General features: G+C 35.7%; 1 protein-coding gene across 1 annotated transcript in view; it reads right to left on the bottom strand.

Annotated features, from left to right (window-relative positions):
• The window catches only part of SOX5 (SRY-box transcription factor 5), a 971,057-nt gene that overhangs the window by 283,553 nt on the left and 674,063 nt on the right, over positions 1-13,441 (bottom strand). The window contains exon 8 of the mRNA XM_054719220.1: positions 10,513-10,723. Within this exon, the coding sequence (XP_054575195.1) occupies positions 10,513-10,723 (211 nt within the window). The remainder of the gene's footprint in view (positions 1-10,512; positions 10,724-13,441) is intronic.

Raw genomic sequence — 13,441 nt, 5'->3', positions numbered from 1 at the left:
TTCTTCACCCAATAATAGTTCTATGGTCTACAGATGACACTGAAGGTGATGGCTTGAGTTTGCCTACAATATACACTTTTCAACTCATTCCACTTTTTTTTTTTCTTTACGTCTCACAGAAGAGATCTAACTCTTTTTGTGAAGCCTGTATTAAAAGCAATGAATTGTTGCCTGGCTCTGTGGCCAAGTTGGTTAGAGGGGTGTCCTGTACACCAAAGATGGTGAGTTCGATCCCCGGTCAGTTCATGTATAGGTAGCAACAGATCGCTGTTTCTTTCTCACATTGATGTTTCTCTCTCTCTCTCTCTCTCTCTCTCTCTCTCTCTCTCTCTCTCTCTCTCTCCTCTCTTTCTGTCTCTCTTCCTTCCTCTTCCTCCAAAATCAATAAACATATCTTCCAGGTGAGAATAAATATATAAATTTAAAAAATAAAGAAATAAAATCAATGAATTATTTCATGTAAAAGTAACAATGAGTGACTTTGGTAATAGGTTGTGCCTTTATTGTAATTTAAAATCATAAGCAAAGATTCTTCTGAAGAAGTTCAGAAAAAGCAGTTCCTGTTATATAAATAATGATAAAGTCTAGTTTGCATAGAAACAAAATTTCACAGATAAATGCAGTTTCTCATACACAAGAAGTAGATTCACCATGGCCCAAAGATTTTGGAAGTGTGGGCGTCACACTCTAAGAAGGAGGAATACCAACAGATACAGATGCTAAATAAAAGCCAAGCATATGTGGGAACGGAAAGGATGTTTACACACACATACACACACACAAGAATAATAAGAAAAAAATCGAAATGTCAAAAACGGCGAAGGGAAGTAAGAACAAGTAGAACACATAAGAGAAAAACTAAAATGTTAGAAAAATATAAAACTTTGGGCCAAGGAAGCCCTCAATGACCTCAATTATATTTGTCTTCAGCACACTCTCACATTAGTGTAGAAATAAGACTATCACAAATCCACACCCAATGATAAACGCCTCTCCTAGTTTTACATTGGTCACGATTTGCTATTTCATCTATATCAATTTAGAGAAATGTTCTTTCTTTTTCAAAGTTTATTCTTCAGCAAGAAACCTGCCTACCCAGGTTTTATTTAGGGAAATTTATATAAATAAACTTCAAAGCAACTACCTATTCCAGGTTTTTAAAGAATGTTGGGTTTGTTGTTGTTTCTGTTGTTGACTACAAATCCTAAATTTCCAGAATTTTGCAGGTCTGAATCAGAATTTTTCAGTACATAAAAGCATCCTGGGAAAGCAGCACTGGAAACTATATCATGTTTCCGGTGTGCCTAAAATAACAATGTTTCCACCCAGCCAAGATGTGATCATGACAATAACTGGTACAGGTCCAAGTTGGTTATAATTTATAAAGTACTTCCACATGCATTACCTCATTTGTTTCCTTCAACAACCCTGTGATGAAAGTAGGGCAGGTGCCATTGCCAATTGAGGGCAGATATTCATTACATTAATGCAATTATTATAGCAGCTTAAAGTCAAGTAAATATAATGTTTTTTACAATGCAAATGATAAGGTTGATGCTTGGTTTTATGCAAAGTGGTACTTATTAAAAATTAAAATCTGCATTTCCCCAAAATGCTGCAAAATAGATAAAGTGACATTCCCAAATACTGGTAATAATTATTGCCTGGCCAGTGTTGCTCAGTGATTGAACCCTTTTCCATGAACCAGGAGGCAATGGTTCCATTTCTGGTCAGGGCACGGCCTGGGTTGTTGCAGGTTCCATCCCCAGAAGGGTGTGTGACAGAGGCAGCTGATGAATGTTTCTCTCTCTTTATCCCTCTCCCTCTCTCTAAAAGCAATAAAAATCTATTTTTTATTAAAAATTATATTTTATTGATTTTTTACAGTGAGGAAGGGAGAGGGATAGAGAGTTAGAAACATCGATGAGAGAGAAACATCGAACAGCTGCCTCTTGCACACTCCCTACTCGGTATGTGCCTGCAACCCAGGTACATGCCCTTGACTGGAATCGAACCTGGGACCCTTGAGTCCGCAGGCCGATGCTCTATCCACTGAGCCAAACTGGCTAGGGCTAAAAATCTATTTTTTAAAAATAAAATAAATAAACATTTTGTAAGTTATTGCCTCAAAATTGATCAGAGACTAAACTGTTTAGATGTTACATCACAATCACATGGTAATCAGTGGCAGAATCTGGACTAAACCCAAACATTAACTCACAGTGTAATTAATATTTTTCATTATGGGTTGATTTTAAAATAAGAACTGTGGTCTATATCTCAAAAATGCACAAAAACACATATTGTCACCTTTTTGCACCCAAGTTCTAGGATTTGTAAGTCTTCTGATGGAACTTGTGAATTTGGAAACTACCCTTGAGGTAACAAGTTACAGTCATTGGAAGACCATAAGGAAGAGGCAAAGTGTTGAATCTGTTACTTTTCTGTCACCCTAGCCTTCCTAAGGAAAATTGTGGGTATGTTGGTGGGGATAGGCATTGTGGAGTAGCAGATCCAACAATAAGCTATTTCCATCTTGAGCCCATCATAAGAAATAAGAACTCTCTCTGCCATGCCAGCTCTATACTGTATACCTATAAAAGGATAGTAGTCTCCGTTATGTTGAAGCGATATTAAAGAACCAGTTATAGCTTTGAATTTTGGAAAAGGGTTCATAGATCAATCCAATTCACTAGAGTAGAATTATTTTCTCTTGGCACAAACTTACAGATAATGCCAACAAATTTCATTAGAAAAATATGCATTATTAGAATTATTTAAAATATTAAGGTGAATGTAAACTTTTCATTACACAAGTAATTTAGTTTTGTATGCTGGACCTTACAATATCTAGTTTTGTGACTCAGTACAACATTTTAACCTCCAAGTCACAGAATAAATGGAAAGTAATGATCTTAAAGAATTAATAATGAATGAGTATGCCTATGATAAGATGAAGGTTGGAGAAGACAGGATGAATGAAATAAAACAAGTTGGCAGGTTAAGGAAGAATCTGAGTAGAATATCAAGAAAAGAGGACACTGAAATCAACCAAAGGACTTTTACGCATGCATATAAGCCTAACCAATGGACACAGACACCAGGGAGGTGAGGGCATGAGTGGGGGATGGGGGGACAATAAGGGGATAAGGACACATATGTAATTCCTTAATCAATAAAGAAAAAAAAAAGAGGACAGTAAAAACAGAAATATACAAATGAGACCTAGTCAATTTTTAGAGGAGTGTTAGAAAGGCAATAAAATGTAAATCAGTGGGTTGACTCTCACCTACCATTAACACAATCACCTACTATGTGCCAACCCCATTAATAGGAAACAGAGAGGCACAGATAATTGAAATGAAGAACTCTTCATTTCAACATGCACCTACTTACTGCTGTGGATGTTAGAAGGTAAATAATCCATGGAGATAATGTGGTAGGAACTAAGACATGAGTCCATGTAAGCAAAATTCTGACAAAGCTGTTCAGAGGAGGTGTTGAATTATAAAAGGTTAATACAAAATCATTAGGTAGATAAGACCGGGGAAGACACTTAAGGCAGAGGAAATGGCAAGTGAAAAGGCAGAGTAATATTAAAAATAGAGTGTTGAGAGAACTGCATGCAATTTGACAAGATATCATGAGTATATGTACCTTCGAGTGTGGTTGACAAATAAGGTTAAAGGAAAAGGGAAAAAAAAAAAAAAGGTTGGGTCAGATTATATACGTTCTTGTGTTCCATGACAAGTGTTTTGTAGAGGATAATCATTCTGTTCTCATTCTAGCTCCTCTATAGAACAAGAATATGAGCAAGTCACTGACCCTCCGTTTTTAAGATAGGAAATAATAACAACTTCGGAGTTTTAGGGGATGAAAAGAGGTAGCCCCCTCTCTGTCTCACTACTTCAGTAATCAACTCACTTTCACTTTAAACTCAAAAATAAATAAATAAATAAATAAATAAATAAATAAACAAACAAATAAATAAATAAAAGTAGCTCATATAACATTTGGCAGAAGAGCCACACACTTCTTAAGGTCTCTTATCTCCTTTCCCCACAACAGCAATGGGGCAACACTGAAACAGTTTAAACATCTCTTCACCAAATATTTTGAATAGTGTTGCACTATTCTCACCCTTACGAAGTTTAATATAGGTGCAGAAAATGACAAATAAATGAAAAATTATATTACAGTAAAGTCAGGGTAACAATAGAGGCAAGTAACAGTTCTTAAAAAGATGAAAAGATTAATGCAGTGAGTGCAGCTAACTCTTTCTAGCAACTAGACTTGGACAGATAAGGAACAGAATTACAGATACAAGGGAAGGGACCAAGAAAAGGTTAGTTTATTTGTAGTGTTTCTAGGAGGAAGAGATGTGAATGTCTGTAAGCTGAAATAGTGACTCCAAAGAGTTATTAAAGGTAACATAAATGTAAATATAAAGAAATAAGAAGCCTGATGAAAATTTGTAATCTAAACATTTTGACTCTGTTTTAATTGAGATAGCTAAAGTTCTTGTCAAGGAAACATTATTTTCACCAGCACTGTTAATGAACCTAAGGCTTGCAAGAAAATCAAGTTTAAAGTCAGAATCTGTCCCTAACTTTAAATGTGGATATATTTTTAGAGACCATCCCTAGCTACCTGGAACTTGAGAACAAAGTGAATTTGTGGATACCTGACTATCTTGGTTTTATTAGCTAAATTAAGATATCTGGTGGTCTTATTTAGATTTATTTTAGTTTAGATTTATTTTAATTTAACAAAGAGTAAAATATACTTTAAAACTAAGAGGAGGTGATGGCTTTATTTCTAAAAGATCAAGAAAAAAGGAATATAACAATGCATGATGTGACTGAACAGGAAAAGAGTAAGGCGCCTGGACCTGTAGGATGTGAACTGGATTCTCATTCTGGCTTTAACACCAACTTGCTGTATGGCTTCCAGCACCTCTATGCCTCAGTCTCTCAAAAATGAGGACTCGGGCCTAAAGTGTGTCCACATTTCACTCCAATCCTGAATTGCTATTATTCCACAGCTAATTTGCTCTTATTTCTCTAAAACAAGTTTTTATTAAGATATAGTCTAAGGTGTTTTTGTTGTTGTTTTTAACACTTGAAATTCAAACTGTTTAAGTTGAGCTGATTGTAAAAACTTTGTGGAAATGTGATCACCACTGAGGCAAAGGGACTTTTCTTTAGTAGAATATTATTGAATACTACTTTATTATTCATTATTTCAGAGGAATTTAGGCACACAGGTGCCAAAGAATAACATTAAACCATTACTGGTAAAATCTCTAATTGGAAGAAATGGTATAACTAGTGATTAAGGACATGGATTCTAGTTTAAGGTTGACTTCATTTTAAATAATGACCCTGACAGTCACCTGTGACATATTTAATCATTAGTTTCCTTATCTGTAAATGGAGATAATAAGAATCAGAATATTTAGTTCATGCATATGGAGCTTTCTAAAATTGAAATAGCTATACATGTAGCTCTGGTTATAAGGCTTATATAAAGATTAAATAAAGTGTTTCATATAAATTACTTAATACTATAGGTAAAACATGATATGCATTGAATAGATGCTGCCTCCCCCCCCAATATATAATTATTTATTTGATATTTAATATAGGAATTATGTGTCAGGTATTATAAAAACTAATGGTCATTCTTAACTAATGGTCATTAGAACATTCTTAAATGGTCTAATAGTTAAAAATCAACTAGGGAGAGATCAACCAAAGGACATGTATGCATGCATATAAGCCTAACCAATGGACACAGACACCAGGGGCGTGAGGGCATGAGTGTGGCGGGGAGGTCAATGGGAGGATAAGGACACATATGTAATACCTTAATCAATAAAGAAAAAGAAAAAAGAAAAAAGTCAACTGATATAGCTGAGCTACTCCCAAATATAACATAACCATATTGTAGCAGCCACATATTTTGAACTTGAATTTACTATGAACTTGGGCATGTCCCATGTCAGTTAAGTGACACATTGGACAAATAAGACTCTTTAGCACTGGACCATTTAGAGTAATGCCAGGCAAAAATTCAGATGCAGGAAAAAGACACACACAAAAATACATCATCATATATCCCCCCCTATTTACAACTTTTAAAATATTTTGATTAATTGAAAAAATAATCTAGCTGGAATAAGAGAGCCTTTTTTTTCCAACCCATCTGCAAATCTAATTTTCTTTCTAACCATTTCACCTCTGTGGCCTCCTTTTGTATGACACACTATTCTCCTGTAACTTCTGAATTTCTGTTAGTTTGCTGTTGGCAGGGATAAGGTCGGAAATAATACTGACTTTCTATTGAAATATGTTTTCCCCACTCAATAAGAGGAAGCAAAGGCATGAATATGGCACCCTCATAATGATTTAGCTGGGCCTTAATGACTTAATGAAATTTTCATCACAACCTGCTGTTCATTTTAATGGCCTTTGAAAACAATGGAAAATATAGCTTGAGGGAAGAAAGGATTTTTTTCTGTGGAATATATTAGTGAGCTGAACATTTAGTTCTATTCACCCCACCTCTGCTCCCCTCATCCCCATATCGCTGCTCTCACCAAAGAGCTATAAGGTTTAGTAGTTTGTCAAATATACATTTTGCAGCTCTTCTGTTAAGTTTATTCCTTAGTATTTTTTTTCTTTTGGTGCTGTAGAACCTCTAAGACCTACAGCTCATTTGTTTGTACTGTGCAGTATCCCTGTTCCGATGCTCAAATGATGTCAGAGAGAGTGGACAGGAGGGGAAGAGACAGATAGAGAGAAACATGGATGTGAGAGAGACACATTGATTGGTTGCCTCCCGCACCTGCAACTGAGGAGGCATGTGCCCTTGACCAGAATCAAACCTGTGACCCTTCAGTCCACAGACCGACACTCTATCCACTGAGCCAAACCAGCTAGGGCCCAACCATGCACTTTGATTAATGGTCTCTTTAAAGCCAGAGCAACTTTCCACTTGCTGTTGAGACTTTTACACATCTTCCCAGATATATTTTGCAATAAAATAATGCAAATTTTGCCGAAACCGGTTTGGCTCAGTTGATAGAGCGTCGGCCTGCGGACTGAAGGGTCCCAGGTTCGATTCCTGTCAAGGGCATGTACCTTGGTTGCGGGCACATACCCAGTAGGGGGTGTGCAGGAGGCAGCTGATCGATGTTTCTCTCTCATCGATGTTTCTAACTCTCTATCCCTCTCCCTTCCTCTCTGTAAAAAATCAGTAAAATATATTTATAAAAATGCAAATTTCCTTCAACATCTTATTCCCTTTCTATGAAACAATTTTCTGCTTTGTTATTAATTTTTCTTGGTGATTAACATAATCACTTTACTCAAATACATAAGTTACTCCTTGATAAATCTCCCAATTGTCACAGTTATTAAATAAAAATACTAGTTATGGCAAATATCTTTATTAATAAGCTGAGACTAGTTAAAGTTTTGTGTACTCAATGTGCAGCTAAGAATCTTGTGTTCATATAAGTGTATCTTAGTAGTTCTATATTTATACAGAAAATACCTTTGTGGAACTCAGGCTATTATGTTTGCCATGTTCAATTTATATTCCAGTTTCCATAAAGACTATCTCGGCATTTTCTCAATATCTTTATATTTTTCAAGAACAAGTCATATTTGAGCTTAGATTTTATTATATTTGTAGGGGGGGAAGGACAGAAAATGTTGAGGGAAATACAATAATGAAAACTGTCTAATGTCCACATGCCATAGTGATGTTTCTTTGTGTCATCTATTCCTTCTGCAGGTGCTCTATCTCTCCTCTTTTGCCTGTGTAGCTATTCCTACACATTATCCTTTTTTTCCTAATTCTCAATACCTCTGAATATCTCCTACTATGCAAATTGGGGAGCACTGTCTCCTGCCCTTTTTCCGATTATGAGTGACTCATTTGGCTTTGCCATATCATATGCTTCCAAATTAAGAATCTGTACATCATCCACTTTGAAAGAAGCCAACATGGCACACTCAGGGAATACCAAGGTCATATACCAAATCTCCAGGTAGGGCATCATCTAAAGATAAACCCCAAAACTGCTTTGTAATACAATACATTCCACAGCCTCACTGGTTCTGTCCTGGATCAGAAAAACATCGCAAACAAACATTAAAAATTTACATATGAGAGAAATACTTCCCAACTCATTCTAGGAAGCCAGTATTATTTTAATAACAAAATCAGATAAATATGTTTCATGAAAAACTACAGACCTGGAACAGAGAATACACAAGATGAGCTTGAAGCATCTTATAGTTCCAGGAAGTGAAGAAGTGCTCAAAAAAAAAAAATACCCAAAATCCTGGTTGTATGTCAAAGTGACTTAGAAGTCAATGGAAAGTGCTTCCAGTAGCCAAAAGCTGAACAATTTGGGCAACAAAATAAAATAGAAATGGATTATAACTCAAAGTATGCAGTAAATATCCACAAGTCCATACTTATATACGTAAATAATTGAATACAATATTAGTAAATGATGGAGAAGAGATAAATCTTTGATGGAGAAGAATTCCAAATAAATTATGTAGACGCCCCACTCTAAAGAGGGGGAGCAAAGCTCCCTACTCCTGAAATGTGGGTTGCATAGAGCATCTTCCTTCCAGAGGATGGTTTGGAAAGGGGCCAGGGGGACTCTACAGTGGAGAAACCTGACAAACACCATATCAGCCAGTTGGTCAAGGTCATTGTCAACATTCATAAGTTACATTGAAAGTATGTACCCTTGATATGAAGGACTTTTTAATAATACTCTACATCTGTAGTCTTCATCCCAAAACCATAACCCCAGTTTAATTAAGAGAAAAATCACTAGGCAAATTCCAATAGAAATGCCTTCCACAGTATATCTGAATAGTATTCCTCAAAACTTTTAAGTTATCAATCGTAGGAACAGTCTGAGAAACTGTGATAGCCAAAAACGAGCCCAAAGAGGCATGCCGACCAAATGTCATGTGTCATCCTTGAAGACCTCATAGAACAGAGAAAGCACACTTGGTGAAAACGAAGCCATCTGAATGAAGTGTGGGTGTTAGCTAATGATGTATCACAATGTAAAAGAGGAAAATAATTTTAAACACAAAAAGTTAATCAAGTAAAATGAACAGAATATGTAAACAATGATAAAGGACTGCCTCATCATTAGGTTAAGGGTAAGAGATGTAATATGGAAAAGCTACAATTTTCTTCCTTTTAACTTTTCTTTTTCTTAAAAAAGAATTTTATAGTAAGACAAGTATTTTTAATATCAGGAAAAAAATTCCAACAAAAGTCATCTGGGTCCTCCTCAAAACCGCATTTTTTATCTTCATGCAGACTGCAGACAGGAGCCAAAAAGTCTTTGACTAGATTATCTAAAATCCCTTCCAACTGTAAGATCATGTGAGTTACATAAATTTTAACTAAAATCTATGTCCCAACTATGAGTCTGGTAGCGACCTGGACATTTTAATTACCACATGACTCCCAAATATACTGATTAACATACATTTTGTGCCAGATTACTCATAATTTACCAGAATAGAAATGAGTCTAACTCAGTGTTACATAGTATAAATGCAGTATATTTTTGGTATAAAGTGTGTCTTTTTAGGTCCCTGTTTTTTGTTTGTTTGTTTTCATTTTCCACCTGACTCTGAAATAGGAGGCATGTTCTTACTAGTATGTGCAATGTGGTATCCATGCTTTGGATGGACATAAGTTTAAATAGGATTTAGTAAACACCTGTAACATAAAGGATGACTATCAGTAATGCACAAATGATCAAACTTGCACCATTAGTTTGTTTGCTTTCATTTTAAGATTAGTTCATGTGCATATCACCTATCTTAACTATTAAAGATATTTTAGAAGACGAAATCTTAAAAGCAAGGCATCCTATAAAGTTGAAGAAATGGAAAGTTCAGGATAGCTAATGCAGTTAGAGAATCACTACTTTTCAAGTATACAATAGGCCTAGCCATATTAATTGTGGACCATGTAAGAAATAGTCCTAATTATCAAGGTAGTATAAGATGCTGGACAAAATACTCAAGGTCTAGGCCAAACTGAGGTTGTCTATAATCGCACCTGAGAACACAGAGGAGACCACCCCAGGTACAAAGTGCTCTTTCCCTGATACTAGCAGGGGAGCCCCTCTTGGCTAGAGCTACTCCCCATCCACCTTGTTAACTCCAGCTTCACTCATAATAGACCCTTAAAACACCACGATCCGTTCTTAAATCTGTTTTACTCAACCGTAACTTGTTCTTGAGTGAAAGTAAGACATTGCAGCAGACATCAATGATAAAAACATTGGAAGAGCCATATTTAAATGTTTCTGAAAGAAACAGTACCCATCTTCGTAGCATTAGGTTTCTGTTTTGTTCAATTCAGAGAGAGTAAGTCAACAAACGGAACTAGAGGGTAAAAATTAAGCTATTAAAATAAGGAGATGGCAACAACTTTCTTTCCCAGCTTTACCTTCTGGCTCGTTTTTGATGAGCTCTTCCATCTTCCTCTGCTTCAAGGTGTCCACAACATCAGCCAGGCTGCCTTTGCGCCGCTCCGGAGTTCCCAGGGCTGCGCTCGACAAGGACTCGCCACTCTGTCGCCCACCTTCTTCTGCCTTCTGAGGTGAGGTAGATGAGTTGTGTGGGGCAAATGAAGACATAACTTTATTGCCATCAACTTCCTGAAAGAGAAAGCAAAGAAAAATGTTGTCTCAAGTTCCGGAAGTTTATTTTTTTTAAAATGATTATGTGGCTTGAAACATTAAGAAGTGAAATGTCACTCGGCAAAAGAAATTTCAAAAAAAGAATACATTAACTGTACAGGCTAGTGATAAAGTCAAAGACCCATTCATCAGAGGACTAAAAATCTGAAGATTCTGTCCCTTCAACTGGGTACATTGATTAAATTTATTTACAGTTCTGCTTCTGTTTGAAAGTCTTAGATTTTCCTAGGGATATTAAATGTAGCGGTCATCTATATTTAACTTCCTCGTGACACTGGAAAGCTTAAACAAATAACAGTATATAGACTTGAATTACTTTCATTTTAAGTAGCCACCTCTGCCTGATGGCACTCTCAATTAAAGTGAGGTCCTCTTTTGGTTCTCCACCTCCCTCTTATTTTTTTAAAGAAAGCATCATCCAACAGGTCATTTTGACATAAGATAGTAATGCTGCAAGTTTATTTCTGCTTACGCTGAAGATATTTCCAGTTGCATTTGCTACCTCAAACATTGTTCCTGTCAATACTCTGTGTGATTTGGTACTTAAGCCTCATTTGCCTTACAAAGTAAAGTTTCTTGCAGACTTTACCTCTTCATAATTGTGCATTTGTATAAAAATAAGTTATGCTATAATTCTATAATTTAAACATATTTGGGGTGTTCTTTTTCTCATTATTTCTCCCACAAATAATAGAAATCTAGAAATCTGTAAAATATTTGGAGTATATTTTGTATAAAAAGTACTAAATTGATTTTTTTCAGACAGTGTAATATTAGAATGATAAAGAAAAAAATATATTTTTTTTACTTAAAGGTTTTCCTTGCTTCAATAATATTTTCCTTACTTACATAATCCTTTGACTTCCCCCAAAGCAGAGCTCTTCTTAAATATGAAAGAGAGAACTCATGGACATGGACAACAATGTGGTGATTTCAGGGGTTCGGGGGGAGACAGAGGGGAGGTGAAACAGGTCATAGGGGAATAAATGGTGGTAGAAAAAAAATTAAATGAAAAAAAAAAGTCTATATCCTAAGGTCTTTAAGGAAGTTAGTCTTCCCTTAAGTACATTCTTAATTCCACATTATTAAAAGTTTCAATTAAAGTATATTCGAGTGTGTGAATATTTAATATTAAGAATAGATTATATCTGTGTTTACACATTTCTTCTCTATTTAAGACATGCTAATAGAATATGTTGATCCCAGAAAAGTGACAAATCATATTGATTTGATATCTCATGTTTTAAGGCTAATGCTAACATTTTTGAGTAACTTAAAAGTATCAAAAATACTAAAAAATAGATGAAAATGAAATGTCAGCACAAAGATGATCATAATCTATTCCTATGATTTTTTTCTTAATGGATATTACTGAGTATAAAGATATCAGCTCTGGCAGAAACATCAGTTTGTTGGGTGAGGCCAAGAAAATGGGGAGAAAGAAGCTAAAAATGTTGTGTGTTTTTTAAGGTGTGCTAATAGAATATTTGAAATTCTACACTCCAAAATGGTTCCAATTTCTTACAAACAGTACAGAATGTGCCTCTGATAATTACTATGTCTTGAATGAATATTCTATAGATAATACTTTCATGGAAGAATCTTAACTTCTAATGGACTTGGATTTAGAAATCAATATGCATAAGGTAATAATAACAAGCCCCTGCAGGCTAAGTGAAGGTACACTTCTGGATTATTTATTTAAAACCCACACATAAATACAAATACAAGCAAATGTATAAATACGCGCAAACACACACACACACACACACACACGAGAGCAATCACAAATTCATTCCGTAAAAACTAAGTAATGTTTTTATGAAGGGCCCACAAAACATATTAGCTCAGTTTAGTTTGCAAACCAGAACACAGAAAAACGTCTACATTAATTTCTCACAGATATTTCTTCTCATTTACTTCCAGGGTCAAAGGCAGAAGCACCCCAGTTTTAGCTTCACTCAGAACATTTCTATTTTATTCTCTGTTTTCATATTATCTGATTACAAACTTTACAAACAAGAACTGGACAGCAGAACTTCACTTGCCATAATGCAAACTCACACGCACCTTTCTACAGCATCATCAGTCGAGAAAAGGACACCCATACGGTAGGCAATTAAAGTCCATTAAAATGTCAGAACATAGTTCAAATGAATGCAAAATACAATAATTTCCCATTTTGCATGTCTCTAATTCTCGACACCTTGGAGAGTGGAAGGGCATATCTTAAAGAGTAAAACATACTTCACAATTACTCTAAACCCAATTATCCCCCAGTATAAAAATAAATGAATTAATTAAGCATTACTGCTATTTCACGCAGGAATATTTATCTTATCGCTATTTCACCTGTCTGATTACGTTTCAGCCTCTGGCACTGTTAATCCCTGTAACAGTTTTGTGCAGTTAGCAGATGTTTCCGTGTGCGGCTCCACTGTGCATTTGCATGGCGAATAGCTGGTGAAGGAGTGCGGGCACAGTCTTCAGTCAAGGAAGACCTCATTTCTTTCAGTTTCTTCCCTGGGACTGCGGTCATCGCACCTGAAATAATGCCTGCGTGTTTCTCTTCACTTCCCTGGCAGGTGAACAGCCAGAGAGTCTAACAATGGCATCAGTGGTGCAGACCCACGATATATATTCACTCAAGTTTTATGAACTCTAAGGACAATCCTC

This window comes from Eptesicus fuscus, chromosome 7 (genome assembly GCF_027574615.1).
Source record: "Eptesicus fuscus isolate TK198812 chromosome 7, DD_ASM_mEF_20220401, whole genome shotgun sequence".
NCBI lineage: Eukaryota > Metazoa > Chordata > Mammalia > Chiroptera > Vespertilionidae > Eptesicus > Eptesicus fuscus.
This window is presented reverse-complemented; position numbering and strand designations above follow the sequence as displayed.